General features: G+C 42.6%; 2 protein-coding genes across 3 annotated transcripts; one reads left to right on the top strand and one right to left on the bottom strand.

Moving 5' to 3' along the window:
• Window positions 1-8256: 8256 nt before the first annotated feature.
• On the bottom strand, window positions 8257-12408 carry s1pr1 (sphingosine-1-phosphate receptor 1). Of its 2 annotated transcripts, none has more exons than XM_048601605.1 (3): window positions 11732-12408; window positions 11099-11216; window positions 8257-10538 (listed from the first exon to the last, which is right to left on the bottom strand). In XM_048601605.1, exon 3 carries the CDS (start codon window positions 10414-10416, stop codon window positions 9280-9282), a length of 1137 nt encoding a protein of 378 aa, XP_048457562.1. In that variant the 5' UTR covers window positions 10417-10538; window positions 11099-11216; window positions 11732-12408; the 3' UTR covers window positions 8257-9279. The 2 variants fall into 2 exon arrangements, with proteins under 2 accessions (XP_048457562.1, XP_020366389.1); XM_020510800.2 differs by having other exon boundaries at window positions 11099-11330; window positions 11732-11969.
• Window positions 12409-13014: 606 nt separating this feature from the next.
• LOC125484221 (putative nuclease HARBI1) lies at window positions 13015-14148 on the top strand. The gene has a single exon (XM_048602060.1). The coding sequence runs from the start codon at window positions 13015-13017 to the stop codon at window positions 14146-14148; it is 1134 nt and encodes a 377-aa protein (XP_048458017.1).
• The last annotated feature ends 10712 nt before the right edge of the window (window positions 14149-24860 follow it).

The following is a 24860-nucleotide window of genomic DNA, read 5'->3' as shown; positions in this document are numbered from 1 at the left end:
GGAATACTTCAAGAAGGTACTGTAGAATTGAGAACTGGAGAGACAGACAGGGAGAGAAAGAGTTTGACCAAGGCGATGGCAGGAAATGGAGAGTTTCTCTTTGTAAGTATGACTCAAATTTGCTTTTGGAAAAGTGATGTTGTTGTGGTTGTGATCATTCCTTTCAATAAATGTAGAGATTAAACAGATCTTAATTCTGAAGTAACCACTTTTAAATTAAATAAATCTGAGCTCTTAGGAAGGGCCACCCGACCCAAACATTAACTCTTATTTCTCTCCACCCAACCGAAAACATTAACTCTTATTTCTCTCCACAGATGTTGCCAGACTGCTGAGCTTTTCTAGCAACTTCTGTCTGTCTCTGATTTACAACATCCACAGTCTTTTTTGTTTTTATTATGTTTAAATTAAAACTTTGCTTGTTGACACCATGGATCATGCACTTTAGCAACAATATCGCATAAAAATAGAAACAAATGGTGACAAAAAATTCTGATACAATTTTAATGAAATAGTAGATATGGTAAGAGAAATAAAGCATTAACAAATTAGATTTTTTCTTTTAATTTTTAAAAATCAGCTTAATATTGTGAGTATATATGTACAATCAGCAATTATCATCGCTGTATATTTGCCCCAGATTCCTAGAAATGTGCATCCTAGTGACTGGAGACAACAGTATTTAGAAGCAGCAAGAACAATATAAACTTACTGCCTCCACCCTATGTTAATACATACAGGATTTTAATAAGGATGTGGCTGGTTTAGTTAAATTCAATACTTCACCTGACTCATAATAAACTACAGCATTGTATGGTTCAGCATGTTCTGCGATGGAATGAGAAGCCTGGTGCATGTTAAAACATTTGCGTTTCACATGCACGATGACTGAATCTCTACCTTGCACTCTACCATCAGACCTGCAGTCTCATTTGCCTCAGTATTTTCTCTATGACAGTGCAATCTGCGTCTGTTAATTTCTCCTTTGGTCCATGAACACTATTGCAGGCCTCAGGGACTTCCATTAACTGAGTAATGAGTTAAATAGTCACAAAAGAACCATTAAAATCACTGGGATATTAAATTAAAACTCTAATGGAAAAGGAGGATCTGTGAATTAGTTAGGCAACATGTAGCAATGCTGCAGCAAAATCTGTATCCACAGCTCCCCCTGCTGATAAAGAAAACCCGATAAAGCCCATTGTTGTCAACATACGAAGTCTGGGATGATGAAGTGGAATGAAGTCACACCAATAGAGTTGTGCCGCGAAAGGCAGCTTCATTCTTGGATTTTCTCAGTATGGAAATTATAACATTTTACAGCTGTATCCTGCAGTGTTTCAGTAATATAAACTGAATTTGTCGGAGCATGCAGACGTGCAAGTTCGGTGCATTGGCCATGCTAAATTGCCCATAGTGTTCAGGGGTATAGGTGGGTTAGCCATGGGAAATGCAGGGTTACAGGGATGGTTTAGGTCTGGATAGGAAGCTGTTGGGAGGGTCAGAGTGGACCTATTGGGCCGAATGGCCTGATTCCACACTGTAAAGATTCTATGGATATGGGCCGTGCATTGTTAGATGAATTTGTTTTAAGCTTGAGATTGAGGCACAACGTAGTTTAGGTAGAAGGATGAAAGTTAATCTTTTCTGGATGCCAGTATTTGGAATGATTGAGGGCTATGAGGGAAAGGCAGAGAATTGTGACTAATTGTGACTAATTCTTTCAAAGAGCCAGCACAAACACAATGGATCAAATGGCCTCCTTCATTGCTACAACGTTGTTTAGCCCTGTACCCAGAATGTAGCTTCAATCAGCAATCTGAATCTAGAGCTGGCTGTGAGAAATGGAAATCTTACTCCGGTGCCATTATGAAGTTGGGATGAGAGCACGTTGTCAAAGAAGATTTTTTTGTATTTGTTTTTGGGATATGAACATTGCTAGCAAGACCAGCATTTATTGTTGATTTTTAATTGACTGTCTTTTTGAACTGCTGCTGTACATATGGTCACGATACACACACCATGCCTTTAGGACTGGAGTCCCAGGTTTTTCAAGCCAGCAGCTGTGGAGCAATTGTGATCTCTTCACAAGTCAGGATCTTGTGCAGGTGGTACTGTCCATACTAACTGGCTAATTCATTGGCTAACTAGTAGATGACAGAGACTTGTGATAAAGGGGGAAAATTCAGGTTGGTAACTAGTGGAGCACAACAGGGATCAGTGCTGGGGCCACAATTATTTACAATATACATTAATGACTTGGATGACAGAAGAAATTACATGATTGCCAAGTTTGTAGATGACACAAAAATAGATGGACGGGCAAGTGGTGGAGATGACGCAAAGGGTCCACAGAGGAATATAGACAGGTGAAGTGAGTGGACAAAGTCTTAGCAGATGGAATATAAAGTGTGGAAATGTGAGGTTATGCACTTTGGCAGGAAGAATAGAAAAGCTAAATAAATTTTAAATGGGCATTTAAATATTGCAGAAAGATGCAGCACAGAAAGTTTTGTGAGTCCTCATGCACAAATCATAAAATGCCAGCAAGTTCAACAGATAATAGGAAGACAGTTGGACTGTTAAACTTTATTTGAAAGGGAATGCAATATTAAAACAGGACGATCTGGCTAAAACTATACAAGGCAGACCACACCTGAAATACTATGAACAGTTTTGGTCCCAGTACCTAAATATACTGGTATTAGAGGCAGTCCAGAGAAGATTCACTAGGTTGATTCTGGGCATGGAGGGATTTTCTTATGAAGAGAAGTAGATCTGGTTGGGCCTGTGTTGGGATTCAGAAGAACGAGAGGAGACCTTATCGAAACATAAAAGATTGTTATGGGGCTTGACAGGATAGATGCTGAGAGGTTTAGTCCCCTTGATTGATTTTGATAGATTTTTATTGTCACATGTACCAAAACACAGTGAAAAGCTTTGTTTACGAGCAGTACAGGTAGATCACAGCAAGCAAAGAATGTACAGATCAAAAAGACTTAGAGGCATACAGGTTACATTGCAGGTTGCATTATTTGAGGCTAGAGTCCATTCAACAGACTGATAACGGCCAGAAAAATGCTGTTCCTGAACCTGCTTGTGCGTGTGTTCAGGCTTCTGTAACTTCTACCTGACAGAAGAGGTTGTAGGAGGTCTTTACCAGGGTGCGATGGGTCTTTGATGATGTTGGCCATCTTTCTGCAGCAGTGAGCCATGTAAATAGTCCATGGATGGAAGGTTGGCTTCCGTGATGGTCTGGGTTGTGCACACAACCTTTTGTACTTTCTTACAATCCTGGGCAGAGCAGTTGCCATACCAGGCCGTTATGTACCCAGACTGTATGCTTTCAATGGTGCATCTGTAAAAGTTGGTGAGAGACCTTATGGACATGCCAAATTTCCTGAGCCACCTGAGGAAGAAGAGGCATTGTTGTGCCTTCTTGACTGTCACATTTACATGGTGCAGTGCAGGTAGTTGGTTATTGTCACTCCGAGGGACTTGATGCTCTTCACTCTCTCAATCTCAGTTCCATTGATGTAGATGGGGGCGTTTTCTCCTCCTTTCTTTCTGAAGTTGATGGTCAGTTCTTTAGTTTTGCCGACTTTGAGAGACAGATTGTTTTCATTGCACCATTTCACCAAGCCCTCTATTTCCTTCCTGTATTTTGACTCGTCGTTGTTAGAAATATGTCCCACTACGGTGGTGTCGTCAGCGAACTGATGTGGGAGAGACGAGGACCAGAGGCCAAATCTCAAAGTAATGGCTCACCCATGTAAGAGATATGAGAAGAATATTTTTCTTTCAGAGGGTAGTGAATCTGTGGAAAGATTTACCGCAGAGGACTGTCAAGGTTGAGTCATTAAGTATATTCAAAGTTCATATAGACATATTTTTAATCAGTAAGGGAATAGAGGGTTATAGGGACAAGGCAGGAAAGAGGAGTTGAGGATTATCAGAGCAACTATAATATCACTGTATGGCAGAAGACTTGACGGTCTCCTGTTCATATATCTTATGGTCTAATGATATGAATTTTGCCCTGGTTTAAATATATCATGCATAGAACTTAGAAGTCTGTGCAGGAACAAGTAGAAGGAATATTATAGGCTGGTCCAGTTTAGTTTCTGGTTGATGTTAACCACCATGGATATTAATGGATGGGGTGAGTTTTACTCTAAATGCTTCACCTGACCTTGAAGTGCTTAATGTGGACCAAAAGTAAAATTGATCACACTCCCCTAGTTCAGTTAATACAAACACTTAATGTTTTCACATCTTAAAACGTAAAATAAATTAATCCTTTTGTTTCAGCAACTGTGTTTCATTGTGATGAATATCAGCAGATCACTCAATACTTGTGCCTCCTAAGTTATCTTGTCAACCTTACAAGTACTGCTCATTGTGACAGTCTGTTCCTAATCAATGGTACCTGTCAGCTAATAAATTGAGAAGTTAAAACGTAAAGCTAGTAATTGGCTGTTTGATCATAGAGACCTGTTTGATGATCCATTTGGCAGGGTCTGTGACACAACTACCTATTACTATTTCATGAAAGGAAAGGCACGAGTGGAAGCACAGTGAGGCCAATGTAGATTTCCAGATATTGTTTACCTTTAATCCATTGTTAGCCTATTTCCATGGACTTGTTGGCAAGTAGTTAGCTAACAGATATGCTGAAAAATATAACTTTTGCTTCTCTGCTGGAACACAGCCAAATATCACTGTATTTTTCCCCTGCTCAGTCCAATCTCATTGACATACGTTAATGTGAAACGTGCAGAGGAATATTTAGTAAATGTCATGCTGCCCTGAGAAATACAGGACCAGCCCCATTGCAGCTACACACATAGAGTCATACAACACTGAAATAGACTCTTCAGGCCAACTTGTCCATGTCGACCAGGTTTCCTAAACTGAACTAATCCCATTTGCTGGCATATCCCTCTAAACCTTTTCCATTCATGTACCTCTCTAAATGTCTTTTAAATGTTGTAATTGTCCTCGCCTCTAACACTTCCTCTGGCAGCTCATTCCATACATGCACCACACTCTATGAAAAAGTTGCCTCTTAAGTCCCTTTTAAATATTTCCTCTTTCATCTTAAATTTATGCCCTCTAGGTTTGGACTCCCTTACCCCAGGGAAAAGACTTTGTCTATTCACCCTATCCATGCCCCTCATGATTTTATAAACCTCTGTAAGGTCACTCCTCAGCCTCCTACACTCAAAGCAGTGCTTGACCAAATGTGGCATCAATGAACTTGAACAAAACTAGAATCAATGGGATTCAGGGGTAAACTCTCCTCTGACTGGAGTCAGACCTTGGTTGGAATAGGGATTTTTGATGATGATTACACAGTGTTCAGCACCATTCATGACTGCTCGGATACTGTAGCAGTCCATGTTCAAATGCAGTTAGATCTGTTCATCCAGGCTTAGGCTGACAAGTGGCAAGTAACATATGCACCAAACAAGTGTCAGACAATGAGCATCTTCAACATAAGAGAATCCAACCACCTTGTCTTGACTATAAATAGCATTCCCATTGCTGAATCCCCTGCCCCATCAATGAGGGAGAGGTGAGGGCAGGGAGTGAGGGGAGGTGGAGGTGGGGAATGAGGGGAAGAGGGAGGCTGGGACTGAGGGGGAGGTGGAGGTTGGGAGTGAGGGGGAGTTGGAGGATGGGAATGATGAAATGGATCTTCCTCTTCCTGGCAGTGGTCTCTTTCCAGTGGCTACAGCTCCTTCCAGTTGCTGCATTATGTGAAGAAGGGCTCTTTGAGAGGGACTGGGGCTGCTGCTGAATATGTTCCTGCCACTTGCTGCACTCCCTCACTGCACTCAAAGAAAGAGTGGTCCATCTCCTCAAGAAGATGTCAAAAAGGACAACAAAACTGCTGTGGGCACATGTGCTGACAGGGCGATGATGGCAGCTATCTTCCTGTCTGTGCTCGCAGCTCCGCCTGTGGTGGCCGTCACTATACACAAGCCTCAACACCTCACAGTTTTTAAATTGTCCCACCTGGCTGTTATTTGAAGCCTGAAACCTGTCCTAGAAACAGCGTGGAGAAGTAGGTCCTTTTTACTTAATATTCTGTAGATTAAACAACTCCCTCCTACCCTGGTTTCACGGGTCTCCCACCTCCACCTTACACTCAAGGTTAGGTGTCTCTTTCACCCCTCTCCTGGATCGCGCAATTTTCAAATACCAGCATGAGGCCACAATGGGGAAAGGTTCAGGCAAGGTATGCACACCAGCAACTCACTGAGCTACTTTGAAAGAACCTCCCAGGCCCGAGAACTCTTACTTGCCCAGAGACTGTCTCTCATTGTCCACATCCTTGTTTCTTTTTTCATGTCAAAGCAAATGCTGTGAACTATCACGATGCAAAATTGCATTTTAATAATTTCTAAGCGCTACTTGCAGTTGGAAGCTATAGTTGATGTTGAGTCAACATGAGCTCCTCTCTTTTAGGTGTTCTCCTGCTTGACAGGAATAAGTTTTCAATACCTTAAATATAAGTTAGATTTTATATTCTGGAATAACTTTTCCATGTTTGTGTTGCTGGTAGGAAGCTTCTTACAAAACATAATTAATTTGCCTTAAAATTATCTTTTCCACTGATGTAGAAACCCACACAAGGAGGCAGTTGCCAACTAAACACTGGTTGTAGGTGTTCCTTACAAACAACATGAAAGTTTCTTCTCTATTGATCCAAAGCCAAAACACTTCACATTGATGGGAAGGTATAGTATGACCTGTTTCCTTTACATTTCAAATAGCTGTATTCTTCATTATGGTGGCAGATCAATCTCCATCAGACTATGACCGGTGTTTATTGAAGTTACAGCATCCTAACCATTGTCAGTGGTGCAAAGATCCTGCCTGGTTGTGTAATCTACTTAATGTAGTCACTTAAATTAGGTGATTAATTTATATTTCCATAATAGTTAACATTTATGTGTGTTTCTAATTCCATATAATACCCAAGGTGCCTCATAGGAGTATAAACTGACAAATACTGACATTTAGCCAAAGAAGGAGACATTTAAGATGGGTAACTACAAATTTGGTTTATATACACACACATATATATAGGTTTTAAAGAATGCCTTGAAGGAAAGAGATGGAGGGATCCAGATAAGAAATTCCAAAGTGTTTAGGGCTAAAACAGCAATTGGGGAAAATGTGTGCAGGGCACACAGAAGTAGGGATGTGGGATTAATTAGATAGTTATAGAAAAGAGCTATGACGCATCAAATGACCTTCTTCTGTGATTCTAAAATGCAGAAGCTTAAGAAATGATGAGATCTTGGAGGATTACATAAGAAATAGGAGATGGAATGGATCATTTGACCCACCATTCAACAAGGTCAAAGTTCAACCTCTACTTGAACTCCACCTTCACACAGTATTCCTGTCTCCTTTAATATCCAAAGACTGAACATCCACAGCTCTCCAGAACAAAGAATTCCAAAGATTTCAAGATTTTAAGTGAAGGCATTTCTCATCTCAGTCCTAAACCTGTATTCTGAGAGGGAGGCACACTCTAGACTCCCCAACCAGGTAAAATATTTTCTCAATATCTACTCTGTAAACTCCTGTAGAATTTCATATTTCAATTTGTTAATCTATATTTTTTTTTAAACTGCAGGGAGCATGTGTCTAGTCTACTCTATCTCCCTTCAAAGGGCAATTGCCCTCCAGATCCAGTCCAGTGAACCTTCATTGCTCTTTCTTTAGGGCAAGTATGTTTTTCCTTAGGTAAGGAGATCAAAACTCCACTGCTTTAAATGTGAGTTCATTCATGATACTGTAAAATTTTATTAAGAATTTAGTTCTATACACAATCTCTTACCAGCAAAAACTAACATTCTAGGGTTTTTTGGACATCAAAATAACAAAGAGTGAGGTCAAGGAAGGATCTCTACAGGAATAAGATTTTTACAAGAATAAAACATAAATCTCTTATTGTTTGCATTCCTTAATTCCAATAATTGGCTAATTTTCTTTAAGTGGAAAAATTGAATGAATTATCAGAAGTAATCTCAAGATAGGAGTCAATAAACTACAAGTATAAGAAGGCGTTGAATATGATAATCCCTGGCCTTGATTTCCCAATTTATCCCACCAGACTAAGTAAGTCACGTTGATAAGATGACCCAATTTTAATAAGTAAATCTTAGTGAACAATTGATTGGTGCATTGTACTGGCATAAAAGATGTTTCAAAATAAACAAAATCTCAGAACAATTGTCGAATTAAAAGGAATATTTATTTACATATATTTTGTGTATTTTCACATGAATGCCATTTTCACATTATTTGTCAACAATTTGTATTTGCAGATTGGGACAAAACATGCCACTTTGTGTCAACCCCTAATTACAAAAGTTGAATAATTTAGACAAATCATTTTGTTCAGTCAAGTGCCTAAAGTGTAACGTTTCGTCGTAATGCTATGCAACAAATCTGGAACAGTGGTAGTTAAATTTCACAAATGTTAATAATTTAATAATTCAAGAGGCTAACAATGTATGGTTGAAGAGTGGAGTAACAACTTGATGCATTCAAAATGATACAATTGATACGAGTTAGTAACATCCTTAATTTTCAACAATTTGATACTATATTCTTCTTATCTTACATTCCATAATGCACTTGAATGTTTGTTTTAATACAGCATGTACAGTAGAATCTATAATGCATCTCTAAAATACTCAGTCCTTACAGAAAGTAATTTCACCAAAGTCATACTGAGACCAAGCAGTTGGGATTGTGTCTGTCTTTTCATGAGATGCTCTGCATCCCATCATTGGCCAGGGATTCTGGGCAAGTAAGCCAAAGATCTGCATGTTCGGCCCTATGATTCCCAAAGGACGATACGGTCTCGAGACACAAAATCCTGAAGCAGGCCAGGTCTTGTTAGGTACTTTTCCTTTTATCTTAAAATCACATTTATCTCCTTTCAAAAGTCCAGAAGAAGACTGTCCATGGATTTTGTTTTGAAAAGAGAGTACCTCTACCATCAGTTCAGTCCTGCTAGATTTGAAAATGTTGGAGTAATAAGACAAAATTTCTGAACTCTAGTGCCTGGTCCCAATGTCTTTGCCTCTTTATAGGTGTAAAGGGTGAAGATTACATTCCAACACCAGAGGTTGAGAGGATGAGCAGCTAAAACCTGGCTGTGTCCAACGGAGTGGATCTTGTGCACCCTGTTCCCACCCACCTTCTTTCACTGTGTGTTCCCCCGTCCCCATTGCAGCCTCCTCTGCACCCTCATGCTGAGGAGTTAATGTTGCCTGAGGACATCAGGGTCTCGGGTGTGCCGCACTCGTCCTTGTGCTGATGCGATGAGTTGTCCGACTTGCTGGGGCTAAACTCCAGGGCAGCGGTGAGTGGGGGCTGGTGCCGCCGGGCCGGCCCGTGGTGACACAGGCAGCAGAGCAGACGGAAGAACGCCCGCCTCATCTCCCGGCTGGTCAGCGTGTAGATGACCGGGTTCATGGCCGAGTTGAGCACGGCCAAGGCCAGGAACCACTGGGCCTTGTAGAGCACCGGGCAGCCTTGTGCCTGACATGCCACGTCAAGCAGCAGGAGGATGAAGAGCGGAGACCAGCAGGCGATGAAAGCGCTCAGCACGATCATCACTGTCTTGAGCAGCGCCAGGGACTTCTCGCTGCTCTTGCTGGAGCGCACCGAGTACTTGCGGAAGGTGAGCCGGCGGCTGCGGGAGCGCACCAGGGCGTAGATGCGGGCGTAGAGCAGCACGATGGCCAGCAGGATGAAGCTGAAGACGGTGGTGCAGAACAGGATGTAGTGCTTGTGGTAGAGGGGCAGCACGGTGGAGCAGTGCGGGAAACCCCGCAAGCAGTTCCAGCCCATGATGGGCAGGCCGCCCAGGAACATGGACAGGAGCCAGCAGCCACTGATGAGCAGGAAGACACGCGAGCTGCCCCCCGAGCTGTGTGGCTTCATCTTCAGCATGGTCAGGTAGCGCTCGATAGCGATGGCCAGCAGGCTGAGCACCGAGGCTGCCAGGGCCACAAACATACTGCCTTCCCTCAGGAACCACTGCACCGGGGTCAGCCTGTAGGTGTTAGAGCCCGACAGCAGGATGTTGACAGTGTAAGCGGCGCCGGCCAGCAGGTCCGACAGTGCCAGGTTGCCAATGAAGTAGTACATGGCACGGTGGAACTTTTTGGTCTGCCAGATGGCCAACAGCACCATGAGGTTCTCCAGGATGATGAAGCAGCAGATGACGATGAAGAAGATGGACGAGACGGTGAGTCCAGCTGCCAGGCCATCAGAGCTGACCCTCAGCTTGCCGGTGTAGTTGTAATGCTGCAGGATGATGTCCGGGTCCGTGTAGCTGTAGCCAGTGTAGGCCGCGTGGCGCTGCCTGCCCGTCTCCATCCTAATTCACTTCTTTGTTGTTGTTGTTGCAGCTGCCGCGCGCCTGTTGGCCGGCAGATGGCGCCGCAATTGGCGGGTCAGTGAGGAGCTGCGGGAAGACCATGGGCCATCGCCACTTCTGCCTGGAAAACAACAACAACCCGCAAGGTTACAAAACCATCCCAAACGTAATGTCTTCAAAATGTAAAAGGTACAGTAGCCCCAATCCTCCGAACTTCACTGAATTGCACAGGTAACATTTTGCTTCACGGTATCAACCGATGCACATTTTTTCGCCCCACCAAAAATTATTTGTAGCTTTTTTCCGTTTTATAACGGACTGCAGTTGGGAAAATATTTTTAAAAGCTCCCTTTCGTTGCGAAAGGTGCTTTTTAAATGCAAGTTCTAATTATATGGAAACAGAAGTCGTCGTTTAACGTTTCAAAGCGACTATCCCGAGACGGCCAGTAATTAGCTATCAATGTCCTTATGTAAAACAAAATCAGTCATTTCCAAAACAGCCAGCGCATTCTTTAATAAAAAAAGAATTCCATCGTTAAAAATACATTCATTTTTGCTGAAACACGTTTCAAGCTTCAGTAGAAACGAAAGGGAGGCGATGGAAGCAAGTCGAGAATAAATTACTAACATTGCAACTTAGTTTGCGAGCAGTTTAAACTTTTTTTGCCAGACGAAGATTACCTTGGTTTGTTCAAAACGTTTTAAAAAAGGTAGCTTAGAGGTGCGAGACCGTGAGAACAGGAAACTGTCGGCGATTGGAAACAATAAGAAACCGGCGTCTTCTCTCCAACAGAACCATCTGTGTAAAAGAGAACTTTGCTTCAGTCCCAGCCTGGTGACTGTCACCGACTCAGCAACATCAAAACCAACTCAGCTCTGAGACTGGGTGGCGATAAATAGAAGATGCACGCAGCTGATAACAGAGCAAAAACAGGAAAAAGGTTGACGCAGGGTATCCAGGACAGGAGCAGGCAGACAACAGAATTTAACAGAAACGGTTAGAAACGCCCCGCCACATATCTAACGCACAGATAAAAGTCTGCAACTTGCAAAGAGAACGAAATAAGTTTCCTGAAAATGACAAGTGGTAAATAAAAACCTCGTAAACTCCCAGAACTTGACAGCATGTCAAACTTGGGACCTTATAGAAGTCAGGGATGTGAGTTCAAAAGTAGCATCTTTATTTTTAAGCGACAAAGAAATTGCAATTTTAAATATAAAATATGCAATATTTATCCGCAGAGTGCATTAAATAATTGTCCTCGTTGGCGCCAGTTCTGAACAAAACAGATGAAATATAGTTGGAGTCCTTACCAAGTCGAGTCTGTGGTAGCTGAATAGTTTCCCACGTGTTGTCGGTCTAAGCCCTGGGCTGTCAGTGGAACACATTGAAGAATCGAACCGGTTTTTACTGGGATAGTGAGTCCACAAGCGCCCCCTTTTCCTATTTGCTCCAACAGCCAACACTAATCCTGTCAGAGAGGTGCATTCACTTGGCAGCGATATTATTTTGTGCTGGAGGTCACCGACTGGGGACATGTGGAAGTTATTTTCACAGCAAACTTGAAATGATTGAATTCATACCGTCCGCTTCAATAAAGAGATCTAATAAGGCGAATTAAAATACAGGGTTTCAAATATGTAGATTTCCAAGGCATCTGTATTTTATCACAGCCCGACCCCTGCCAGACATTTCAGGAGTCAGTAATCTTAGATGCAGGGTCTGTTTTCTGTGCTGCTTAGTTTACTGCCATTGATGTGTTTAAAAGAAGAACTTTTGTACGAAGTGGCTGTCACTGCTGACAAACCGAATTGCACAGTTTGATGGGTGAAGTGGTGTGAAGAGACTTGCGTGTAGCCTTTAATTTACAGTTGCTGGGTCAACTAGCAACAACTTCAATGTTTATTTCTAAAAGAAAATCAGTTTTGCTTACACCCCTGAAGGCCACAGTCAGAGGCGCTATTGAAAAGCAGTGGCAGAGCTTCCCGCTAACCGCAGTGTGTGACTGACTGACTGCGGAGAGAGCAGTCCATCTGGAGTTAGGTGGGGGATGGGGGAGTGGTATTGTCTGCTCAGGGTTAGGAGGGGGCGGGGCAGGGCAGGGTGAGCCTCATTCCCTGAACCAGAGGCAGCGGGTTTGAAATGGGACCTGGTCTAAAGGAGCCGCAGCACTGCAGGAAGTGACTGCGGAATCATTTGGACTGAATGTGAAGCCGAGTGGGTGGAGTGTGAGGAGGGAGGGGGAAGGGGGATGGAAGGGGGATGGAGGGGAGATTCCGGGCTGCCACCATGTAGACGGTCGTTAAAAAGTGTTGGAATCCGGCAGGAAGCACTTTCTGCTTCCCCGGCGCTTCTCTGCTCCCCCATTTAAAAAAAAAATTCCCTTTTATTTTGAATATCTAGTGTGAGGGGACGAGCTTGTTAAAGCTTGGTGCTTGTCTTTAAGGGTCAATCATGGGAAACTGGTGTACACTTGCCAACCTACACTGGAGACTCCTGAAGAGCAGAATACTTAAACCAAGGCCAGAAGAGGGGAAGGGAATATTGTTCAACATCAATAGAGCAGCCACTGGAGTGTACTGTAAAGGCCCACAGGATGGGGGCAGCGGCCATTGCTGGATTTCTCCTTGTGGAAGAGGAGGAGGAAGAGGAGCAGCAGCAGAGGAGGGCAGCCCAGGAACGCCGAGGGCACAGACGGATAACCACACGGCAAACAAACTACCCCAGGCACCGGGTGTTTAGGAACAGGGTCAGTTATTTAGGCTTGACAGAGGAGCAGTGCCTGAAGAGGCTACGGCTGAGCAGGGAGGCTGTGACCGAGGTCTGCCATTTGGTCCAAGGTGATATACACGGAGAATCGATCATCCGCACTGCACTGCCAGTGGCGGTGAAGGTCACCGCTGCCCTCAACTTCTACGCCACAGGGACTTTTCAGGCACCCACAGCGAACATCACCGGGATCAGCCAGTTTGCTGTGTACCGTTCCATTAAGGAGGTCACTGATGCATTGATTCGACATGCTCCCACCTACCTGAGCTTCAGGAGTGACGAAGAGCAACAACGACAACAGTACTTCTTCACCATTGCTGGCTTCCCCAAGGTACAGGGAATTATTGACTGTATGCAAGTTGCCATTTGTGCACCAAATAACAATCCCATGGCCTACTTAAATGCAGAAGGCTATTACTCTATCAATGCCCAAATTATATGTGACCACCGCCAGAAAATAATGAACGTCAATGCATGCTGCCCAGGGGGCATGCATGACTTTTACATTCTGAAGCAATCTGAGGTGCCCATGATCTTTGAAGGAGAAGGAAAGCTGAACGGATGGCTCCTTGGAGATCTGGGCTATGTGCTGCAGCCATGGCTGATGACACCGCTGCTCCTTCCTGGCACTGAAGCTGAGAACAGATACAATGTTGGACATGCACAAACCAGTAGAGTCATAAAACAGACATTTGGACTGCTGAAGAAACGCTTCAAGTGTTTGGATCGTTCAGGGGGTGCCCTGCGATATGCTCCAGAAAAAGTCAGCAAGATTGTAACTGTGTGCTGCATGCTGCACAATATTGCTATGGACAGTGGCCTCTCCCTGGATTCAGATGAGGAGCTTCAATCCATAGAAGATGAGGAAGATCACGGCCCACAGCAGCCACCAGCCCTGGATCAGCCGCTACAGGCAGCGAGACAGATGCGTGAGGAAGTCATTGCTCAGTTCTTTAGTTGAGGGCTTATGCTGTTGTCTGGACAGGTTTATATTTGGACTTGGTTCTTCTCATTTTTGCATTTTGGACACGGAACAGTTTTTTTTAATTGCTTCTCTACTTTTGTCATTTCTGCAAAATAAAATAAGACTTTAAAACTATCATGAAATATGCAATATATTAAATAAGTGTGTTTTATTTTGAGTTGGTGGGCTTGCACTTTCGTGGCATATGAATAAAGTGTGGTGCCGTTCCAAGGGCTACACCCCTACATGCTTCTTCAGTTGTGAAAATAACAAGAGATGGCTTCGCACATGAATAAGCAAACATCTCTTTTCTGGTTCATTTCTGAGATTTGGCCATTATTGGTAAGACCAACATTTACTAACCATCACCAGTTGCCTTTGAGAAATGGTAGAAGCTCTCGAATCACTATAGTCCGTATGGTCTAGCTACCTCATCGGGAAGGAAGTTCCAGGACTTTAATCCAGAGATAGTATGAGTGTAGAATATGGTTTTAAGTCAGAATGGTGTTTGATTTGGTGGGGAACTTGGAAGTGGTGGTATCACCAAGCATTTGCTGTCCTTATTTATCTAGGTAGTAGAGGTGATGAGTTCCAGAGGTGGTGTTGAAGGAAGCTTGGTGAGGCACTGCAGTGCATCTTGTGGGAAGTGTATACTGCTGCTGATATGAATCAGTGGTAAAAGAGTGAATGTTAAACATGGTCAGTGGAATGCCAGGTAGGATGGTTTATTCAGGATAGTATTGAGCATTTTGATTGCTGTTGGAGCTGCACTCATACGGGCAGGTTGTGATATTTGGGAATGAAGGGGTAAGAGTTAAGAGGAAATTATGCATCAAAGAATTCCCAGCCTCTGCTCTTGTAGCACAGTATTTATATGGCTCTTCCAATTAAAATTCTCATAAATAATGACACCCAGTAATTGTTTGGTCACAGGTTCGTTAATTGTAATGTTGTTGAATGCCAGGGAAAGATGGTTAGATTCTGTCTTGTTGGAGGTCATTATTTGAAATTTGTGCAGCATGGTTGTTCTTTATTGAGGAGACAGGGCACGGACAATGAAGGAAGGAAAAGGAAACAAATTCTGCACTTTAGATCTGACTACCTAATCAGAAAATCCTGCATCACACACCCAAAGATGTGCAGGTCAATAATCAGCCTGTTCAGCTGTGTGAAGACCCCTGGCAGATGCTCAAGACCCTGAGTAGATGCCATCCTCAAATTGCTCTCAACTGGCCACTTAACAGCTATTAGAGAGACGTAATCATGGTGTTATCAAAGCTAGGACTTGAATGTTGAAGTGTATTTCACATTTTGAAAAGTTAAAAATCCAGGACAAGGTGTTGGGGTAGTTTTTGGTTAACTAGGGGTGTTATTACTATAGTTATGAGACATGGCCTTTGATTAAAACAGCAAAATGTAGAATATAGAACAAAAACAGAAATTGCTGGAAAAGCTCAGAGGTCTGGCAGCATCTGTGGAGAAAAAAATCACAGTTAACATTTCAGGTCTGGTGATCCTTTCTCAGAGCTGAAGAATGTAGATTATGTTTGGTTAGAGAGAAGAAAGGTAGGAGACCATTTGTGGGGGTTTATAAGCTCTTTAACAGTAGTAACACAGTAGGTCAGAGTTAAGAAAAGAAATAAATGGAGCATTTAAGAAAGGTATTGCATTTATAAAGGGTGCTTAATCCACATGTAAATTGGGTGAAAAAGATTGAGAAAAGGAGCCTGGAAAATGAGTTAATAGTGTACATTTGGATATATATTTCGAGCAGTACATTCTAGAGTCAACAGGAGCCTTTCAAGATTTATGTGATAAAAGTGTATGATACATTTAGGTTTTCAAAATAAAGGTAGATGGATTTTGAATTCAGTGAGGCAACCTTTTGTAAAAAAAAGGTCAGAAAGCCATTTGGAATAGTGGCCAAATAGGTCATTTTCAAGAAAGCATGTTATTCTGTCATATACCCAGTAGGATACCTGTGAAGTGAATTGATAGAATGCTTATACCACTGTGTTTATGACAGACAGATTATACAGACCCCAGGGGAGCTCATTTAGTTTTGACTTCAGGAGAATCAAGAGTTCAGTTCTGAAGAAAAGGTTCCTCCTAGCAGAAAAATCAAGTTTTCAGATGAGCAGAACAACTACTCCAGTAGAAGAGGTTTAGTCTTCAAGCTGTGAGAGTTTGTACACAAATTTTCAAATTGTCAGAACTGAAAATAGTTTTAGGTCATTAGAACTGAAAGGAGAGAACATAGTGTGGAGCTGGAGGAACACAGCAGGCCAGGCAGCATCAGAAGAGCAGGAAAGTTGACGTTTCGGGTCGGGACCCTTCTTCAGAAATGGGGTAGGGGGAAAGGAGCTCAGAAACAAATAGAGGAGGGGTGAGAAGGTAGGTGGGATGGTGATAAGTGAGTGCAGGTAGGGAGTGGTGGGGATTGGTCAGTGAGGTGGGAGGAGCGGATAGGTGGGAGAGAAAATGGACAGGTTGTGTCAGGTCAAGGAGGCAGGGATGAGAGGGAGGGTTGGTTATGGGATGAGGCCCCTGAAAGGAGGCTCAGATCAGCAGAACTGGAGAGAAATCATAAAACTGTCTCAGCATTCTAAGAAGGAAAAATGGAAAGAGTCAGTTAAATAACAAGTTAGAATTGAGACAACCTGATAGTTCTTTGGGATTGAGTATCTGTAATGGATATTGATGGAAGAAAGGTTGAAACTTTGTTTTGCTGTTTGTATATTTTCTTCTATACTCTTATATGTTTAGCTTTCTTTATTTTGTGGGTCAAACATGTGCTATTGTGTAAAAAGAAAATTTGCAGCCTAATGTCAATATGAAACTAAATTTATCAAGCCAATTTTTTCTGAGATATGGCTTGTCAATATTATCATCAGCTGATATCATAACATCTAGTAATGAGCAATGAGATAGGATTTACCTCACGGTAAAGGAATGTCAACAAGAAGTGACAACCATCATTACCTGAATTTTATGTTCAGTATGAAAGTATGGGTCCACAACAAGCATTTTAAGCTTAAATAAAAGTTATTGAAATGTTATGAGATCAAAGCTAGCTGAAGTGACTGGGAAACTAGCTAATGGGGAGAGAGTAGAAAGTGAGAAAGAAAGACTGTTTGAGAAATGTGCTTCATCCATGACTGAATAAACAGGTAAGGGTAGTATGAAATTGAAGAAACATTGCATAAATCTGAAAGGTCAGTGGTAGGTCAGAAGATTGGTCAGATTTTAAGAACTACCAAAGAATGACTAATACAATAATAAATGGAGAAAAGAAAGAATGAAAGATGCTAAGCAGGTAATATAAAACAGCAAACATATTAAGCATTTAAATATGGAAAGAGTAACTAAAGTTAAAATTGGTTCACCAGAAAGTGATAGTAGGGGATTGAAAAGAGCAGTCAGGAAGTGGTGGTGTGGTGGTCTTTATTCAGAGAAATGTAGATGTCATTGACAAAGTGTGCATTTCCTATAATTTCCCTTAAGTTGAGTGGCTTTCAGAGTGGCTTAATTACCCTTTTCAGAGGGTAGTTAAGAGTCAACCACATTGTTATGGATGTGGAGTCACAAGTAAGCCAGACCAGATCAGGATGGCAGATTCCCTTCCCTAATAGGATATTAATGAACCAGGTCGGATTTTACAACAAAATGTCACAGTTTGTGGTTAGCTTCAAAATACTGACTTATTAATTTATTTAAATTCCAGCAGCTGCCATCATGAGATTTGAACCCATATCCCTGAGCATTGGCACAGGCTTCTGGATTACTGTCCAGTGAAACTGACTCTATACCATCATCTCGCATTTATAGCTGTGCCCTTCTTCATTGTAGGAGACTTTGAAAACATCCCAAATATGCTTGAAAATGAAGAGATGAAAAGAAAGGGGAACTTAAAACAAACATCACTAGAGAAAAGGTGTAGGAAAATATTTTAGACCTAAAGGTTAAAGAGTTTCCAGTATTTGGTGCATTGATTATTATCTACCAAAATTCCTTCATTTCTGGCAGTGTCCTAACATATTAGAAAATAGCAAAGTAACACCTTTATTCAAGAAAGGAGGGAGATAGAAAGCAAGAAATTTTATAAGCTGAGTGTCTGTAATTGTCAAATTGCTAGAATCCATTTCTTAGGATGTAATAGCGGTTTACTTTTAAAATCATTGTGACCAGACAGAACCAACAGAGTATTGTGAAAGCGAAATTGTGTTGAATTAATTTATTTGAGATTGTTGAGAAAGTAACAAGCAAGTTGAATAAAGCGAGGCCTGTCGATGTGGCGGACTTGGATTTCCAAAAGACAATTGATGACGTATCACATCAAAGTTTAATCTGCAAGCTATGAACATATGGCACAGGGGATAACACATTTAACATGGATAAAGGATTGGTCATCTAACAGAGAAAAGAGAGTAAGAGTTGGATGAAGGAACTACATATATAGCAACTAAATTTGCTGACGGCTACTGCAAACAATTAAGAAGGCATATTGCCATTTATTGCAAGGAAATAGAATACAAAAGTGGGGAGGTTTTATGACAGCTGCAGAGGGGCTTAGATCTCATCTGGAATATTGTGTGCAGCTTTCGGAATTGATATAATTGCTTTGGAAGTAGTTCAGAGAAGTTTCACATGCGATGAAAGATTTGTAAAAAAGGTTAGTCAAGTTGGGCACGTACCCATTGATGGGTGAGAGGTGAATGAGTGAGGTGATCTTATTGAACCATTTAAGATCCAAAGGGGATTTGCTAGTGTGGATATTAAGTCATAGAGTCAGAGAGGTTATACAGAGTGGAAACATGCCCTTTGGCCCAACTTGTCCATGCTGACCAGGTTTCCTAAACTGCATTTGGCCCATATCCCTCTAAAGCAGTTGAGGCTGGGTCATTGAACTTACTGAAAGCAGAATTAGATTTTTTGGTAGATGTGGATATCAAACATTATGAGGGCAGACAGGAACATGGATTTTTAGACCATAAGCCAATCTGCCAAGTGAAATAGCTTGATGGGCTGAATAGTCTTCCCCTGCTCTGAGGTCCTATGTTCTAATGAGCAGGCTCAGAGTTGATCAATTTATGCAATGAAAATATGCATGAGGTCAGAATCTAATCTCAGGATCAAATATGAGAACCAACTTAATCTCAGAAAGTTGCTAGGGTGAAAAATGGAGTCAGTAGTTAGGAATGAAGTATGCAGCAGGGACGAAAACAATGACTTCAGGTTCCTGAAATTTAGTAGTTGGAAATTTTTGCTTATCCAGTATTGGGTGCTCAATAAGCAAAATGATAACTTAGCAACAGTGAAGGTGTTGAGAGCAGTGGTGGTGAGATTGAACTCATCTCAGTTATTTTGTACTGATTTGGACAAAGGCTGTAGTGAAGTCTGGATCCAAATAGGCTTGACAAAATTGAACTGAACATTGGTGAACTGGATCTTAGTGACTAAATGCTGCTTGATAGCACTGTTAATACCAGCTTGAATGGATGTCCTATTTTCAGCTGCTAGGTCTATTCTGAATCTATCCCATTCACACTAGTACTGTCCTTAGTGAGGAGACAGGATTTCATCTACACAAGGACAGTTGGGTGGTGGTCGCTCTGAGATACTTTCTAACCAACCTGTTCCTACCATTGCTGTCATGGACAGATGTATCTGTGACAATTTGATTGATGAGTCTGAGGTCCCTCACCATGCAGCATAGGTCCAGTCTGGCAATCGCATTGTCTTTCAGGATTGGTCAGCTTGGCCAATAGTGATGCTGCTGAGCCAGTCTTGGTCAGAGTAATTGAAGATCCACCCGCCACCACCCCCCACCTCATTCAGAGTACATTTTGCACCCTGCTGCCTACCTTCAGTGGTTTTTCCAAGTCGCGTTGAACATGGAAGAGCATTGATTTAACAACTGAGGGAAAGCAGGAGGATGCGATCAGTATGCAGTTTCCTTGCCCATGTTTACTTTGGTATTATGAGACTTCATAGCATCTGCAGCAGCCCTGCAGCTTAGAGGGAACGCTGGTCTGCAGTTAGTGTTGAGGGTGCTCTGGACCTTTTTCCCCCAATGTATAGCACAGTGCCACCGCCTCTGCTGCATCTGTCCTTTCAGTGAGACAGGACAAACCCAAGGTTTGTGACAGAGGAGTCTGAGACATTGACTGAAAGGTGCACTAAGGTCACAATGAACACAGCTGTCCCAATTTTAGCAAAAGTTGTCGATTGTTGGTGAAAAGAACTTCGGCTGTGTTATTGAACGGGAAGGGTGTGCCTTTGTTGCTTCCTGTGTCTAGACCAATGTGGGGTTGTTAATTCAATTTTATTCTTAGCTCACTTTTCTATAGCAGTTTAGTACAACCGAGTGCTTTGCTTGGCCATTTCAAGGGACACTTAAAAGACAACAACAATGCTGTGTGTCTGGATTCACATGTGGGATAAGGACATGATATTAGTGCACCAGATAAGTTATATAGTTTCATGATCATTATTATTAAATACTGGATTTCTGTTCTAGTTTTTTGAATTATTTAACTGAATTTTCTGATGGAATTTGAACATACATGACTGATCGTGTAACCTAGGTATCAGCTGTGGGTAACCCTTAATCTTATCTAAGTCAATTTGTGTGATCAAATCCCAACACCAAAGACTAGCACATATAAGTCAGGAGGTACCATTGTTCAAATGCCTTATTAAACTGTGTTCCATCTTTGTCCTCCAAAGTGCATGTAAAAGATACCATGCTATTGTATTTCTTGCACTAGTTCCTGTGACTGGCCTTAGGGCAGCATCTTTTGTGTCACACCTGTGCTTGAGTGTTTGTGGGACCTTCTCCGTGCAGGTGAAGCCATAAAGCTGCTGCTGGGCTTAGAGCTCACCAGCTCCTGTTCTATTGTGCCATTTCTAGAACACTCAATGATCAAGGGAGAGTAAGTCTTTGCATTTACATAACATCTCTCATGTCCTCAGGATGCTTCAAAGTTCTTCACTGCCATTTGCTTATGTAGTCAGTGTTAAACTGGAGGTAATGGATGCAGCAAGATTCTGCAAACAGCAAAGAATCAGAGAATCCCCACAGTGTGAAAGCAGGCCATTTGGCTCATTGAGTCCACACCGACCCTCCAAAGAGCATCCCACCCTGACCCACCTCCCTACCCTATTCCTGCAACCCTGCATTTCTTGTGGCTAATCCACCTAGCCTGCACATTATGGGCAATTTAACACGGCCAATCTATTTAACCTGCAATCTTTGGAGTGTAGGAGGAAACAGGACCACACAGAGGGGACCCATGTGGACACGGCGAGAATTAGCAAAATCTACACAGACAGTTTCCCAGGGTGGAATCAAACCCGGCTACCCAGTGCTGTGAGGTAGCAGTGCTAACTACTAAGCCAACATGCCGCCCCAAGACATGAATAGTTAATCTATAATTTGGAATGGCCTTAATTGAGGGATGAATTCTGCCCAGGAGAATTCTCCAACTAATTTTCTAAATGTACCTTGGGGTCTTTTATGTCATGGTGAACTGAACAAACCCTGTGTTGTATTTGTATTGTTTACTGTTGCTTCTGAAACAGACCTGTGTTTACTAGATGGCCTAAAATAAAATTCCTAAATTCCTCCTTGATGATTGCCTGGGGAATGGACTGCAACTGTGATCCATTGCCGCAGTCCAATTATGAGTAACATTGAAGCCGTGTCTGTGGTTTGTGTAAATGTGGTCCCTATGGCAGACTGGCAAATCCTCCTTTACATCGTTCTTATTGTAAAGATCCGTCTACTTAACTTGTGATGACTTCGTTGACCTCTGCTCTACACAATCTGTGGTACCAGTGGAACTGGCATCGATCAACATTGTGGAAAATTGACCAGGTCTGTCCTGTACTCAAAAAGCAGGACAAATCCAATCTGGCTAATTACTGCCCCATCACCTTACTTTTGATCATCAGTGAAGTTGCGAAAGGGGGGGTTATTAATAGAGCTATCAAGCAGTTTTGCTTAGTAATAACCTCTTCATTGACTCTCAGTGTGGGATTTTGCAAGGGCCAATCTGCTCCTGACATCATTATAGCCTTGGTTCAAGCAGGGAGAAAAGAGTTGAATTTTAGAGGTGAGGTAAGAGTGACAGCCATTGACATCGAGGTCTTATTTGACCAAGTTGCCCTCACAAAACCAGAATTAATGGGAAACATAGGGTAAACTCTTTGCTGGTTGGAGTCATACGTGGCACAAAGGACGATACTTGTGTTTGTTGGAGGTCAGTAATCTCAGCTCCAGGACATCTCTGCAGGAGTTCGTCAGGCCTAGTTTCCTAGGTCCAAACATCTTCAGTTGCTTTTTCAATGACCTTCTCTTTATCATAAGGACATGAGTCAGGTTCTGCTGATGACTGCACAATGTTCAATATTATTCATGACTCCTCAGATACTGAAGGAGTCCACGCCCAAATGCAAGATCCAGACAATATCCAGACTTGGGCTGACAAGTGCCAAGTAATATGAGTGCCATACATATGCTAGGCAATGACCATTTTCAATACAATCTAATCACTGCATCTTGACATTTACCGCATCTCCCACTATCAGCATATGGGGGGTGGGGGGTGGTGGTTGTGGTGGTTTACCATTGACCAAAAAAAAATACGGTGACTACAGGAGAGGTCAGAGTGTAGGAATCACATTGAGTAACTCTCCTCCTGACTCCCTAAAGCCTGTCCATCTTCTGCAAGGCACAAGTCTGGAGTGTGACGGAATATACCCCACTTGCCTGTATGGGTCAGCTCCAACAACACTTAAAAAATTTAAGCCTATCCAGAATAAAGCAGCCCACTTGATTGGCACCACATCCACAAGCATTCATTCTCTCCAGCATCGATGCTGAGTAACAGCAGTGTGTACCACCTACAAAATGCACTGCAGAAATTCATCAATGCTCCTTAGACAGCACCTTCCAAAACCATAACCACTGCCATCTAGAACGACAAGAGCAGCAGATACATGTGAACTCCACCCCTTCAAGCCACTCACTGTTCTGACTCGGAAATATATTACTGTTCCTTCCAGCGGCACTGGGTCAAAATCCTGGAATTCCGTCTTTAACAGCATTGTGGGTCTACCTACACAAAAGGTCTGAAGTGGTTCAAGAAGATCTAACCACCACCTTCTCCAGGACAATGAAGGATGGGCAGTAAATGCTGGCCCAGGCAGTGACGTCCACATCCCGTGAATGAATTTTAAAAAATCAAACCTGAATCACGTAAGTGAGTATGACAGATCTGGCCTCCATAATTGATAACTATTTTAATCGTTGATTCTGATTACTTGACATATGACAATTTTGGCTTGTTTATTTCTTCCTAGAGGTTTGTTTTTTTTGGGTGTGGGACAATTAAAGGAAGTATCCATTTCTGCTTTAAGTCACTAAACCTGAAATTTCAACAAATTGTTCTGAGTCAAGTTTGAACAATGGATACTTAAATGTGGCATTGTTTGTGAAATGACTGTACAGAGGCCAGTGTCCCTTCGCCAAGTCACCCTTTATTTGCAGTTGACACTGGTCCGGCTTCCTCAGAGCCAGCTCTCAGAGGGAACAGAACCCTTGACACTCCTGTTTCTATCTGTCAGCCCAGGACTCCCTGATTGGACCAGATCACCAGCCCCAATCAAGAAACTTATGTTCTATGAGGTCCACTACAATCACTATATTCCTCCCCCGTAAGACTGGGGTTGTAGGCCTGTTCTTATGCTTGTAGCTCCTCCTGGGGCATTTTTGCATCGGGTCCGGTTCTTCTGACTCATCCTTGGATACAGGCGGTGTGTACCAGACCATAGCCAGCCTCTTGCATTCAGAACGTCTCGGAAGAAATTTGTCCTCTTTTTCAGTTGGTAAAGGCATCAAGGCTGTGACTGCCATCATGTACATCTCAGACTCTGCGGTTTTGTTGAATCTAGATGGAGGGGGAGAATCCATTGGGTTCTGACAGCCTTTCCAGATGTCCTGAGGGGCTGGGAATGTTTTGCTCCTGCCCCATTTGCAATTTTGCAGCTTTCATGTAGTGCATGTGCTTGTTCAGGACCACCTCCCCCGACAGGAATTTTGTATGTCATGGGACCTGACCTCGCGTTGACCATGCTTGAGAGGAGTCTTGTGCCTGGTATTGGTGTTAGCAATTCCACCCCCTCCCGAGTTCAGTCCAGGAAGATCAGATTTAACCCAGTGGGGAGTCTCTTCTGCATTAACAACTCTGGTGGGGCTGTCCCTGTAATTGCATGAGGGGTGGTCCAACAATCAAATAGGAATCAAGACAGTTTGTTATGTAGCAAAGCTGTAGGTTGTTTCTTTAAGCCTGCCTTCAAAGTTTGCACTGCTCTTTCCACCAGACTACTGGACGATGGATGGTTTGGAGCTGTCTTTATGTGCCAAATGCCATTCAACTTTCGGAAATACTTGAAATACCTGCTAGTAAATGATTGCCGTTGTCTATAACTAACACTTTCTGGGAGCCCGTGTATTGTAAAAGATGCTTGCAGCTTAAGATTTTTGAGATTTGTCGCTCAGGTTGTGGATGAGGTTGTCAACTTGCTCACCGAGCCGGTGTGTTTGATTGCAGACGTTTTGTCATCCTGCTAGGTAACATCATCAGGGTGCCTCTGGTGAAGCATTGGTGTTTTGGCCCGTTTGTTGTTTATAGGCCTCGGTTTGC

This window comes from Rhincodon typus, chromosome 10, assembly GCF_021869965.1.
Source record: "Rhincodon typus isolate 14 chromosome 10, sRhiTyp1.1, whole genome shotgun sequence".
NCBI lineage: Eukaryota > Metazoa > Chordata > Chondrichthyes > Orectolobiformes > Rhincodontidae > Rhincodon > Rhincodon typus.
This window is presented reverse-complemented; position numbering and strand designations above follow the sequence as displayed.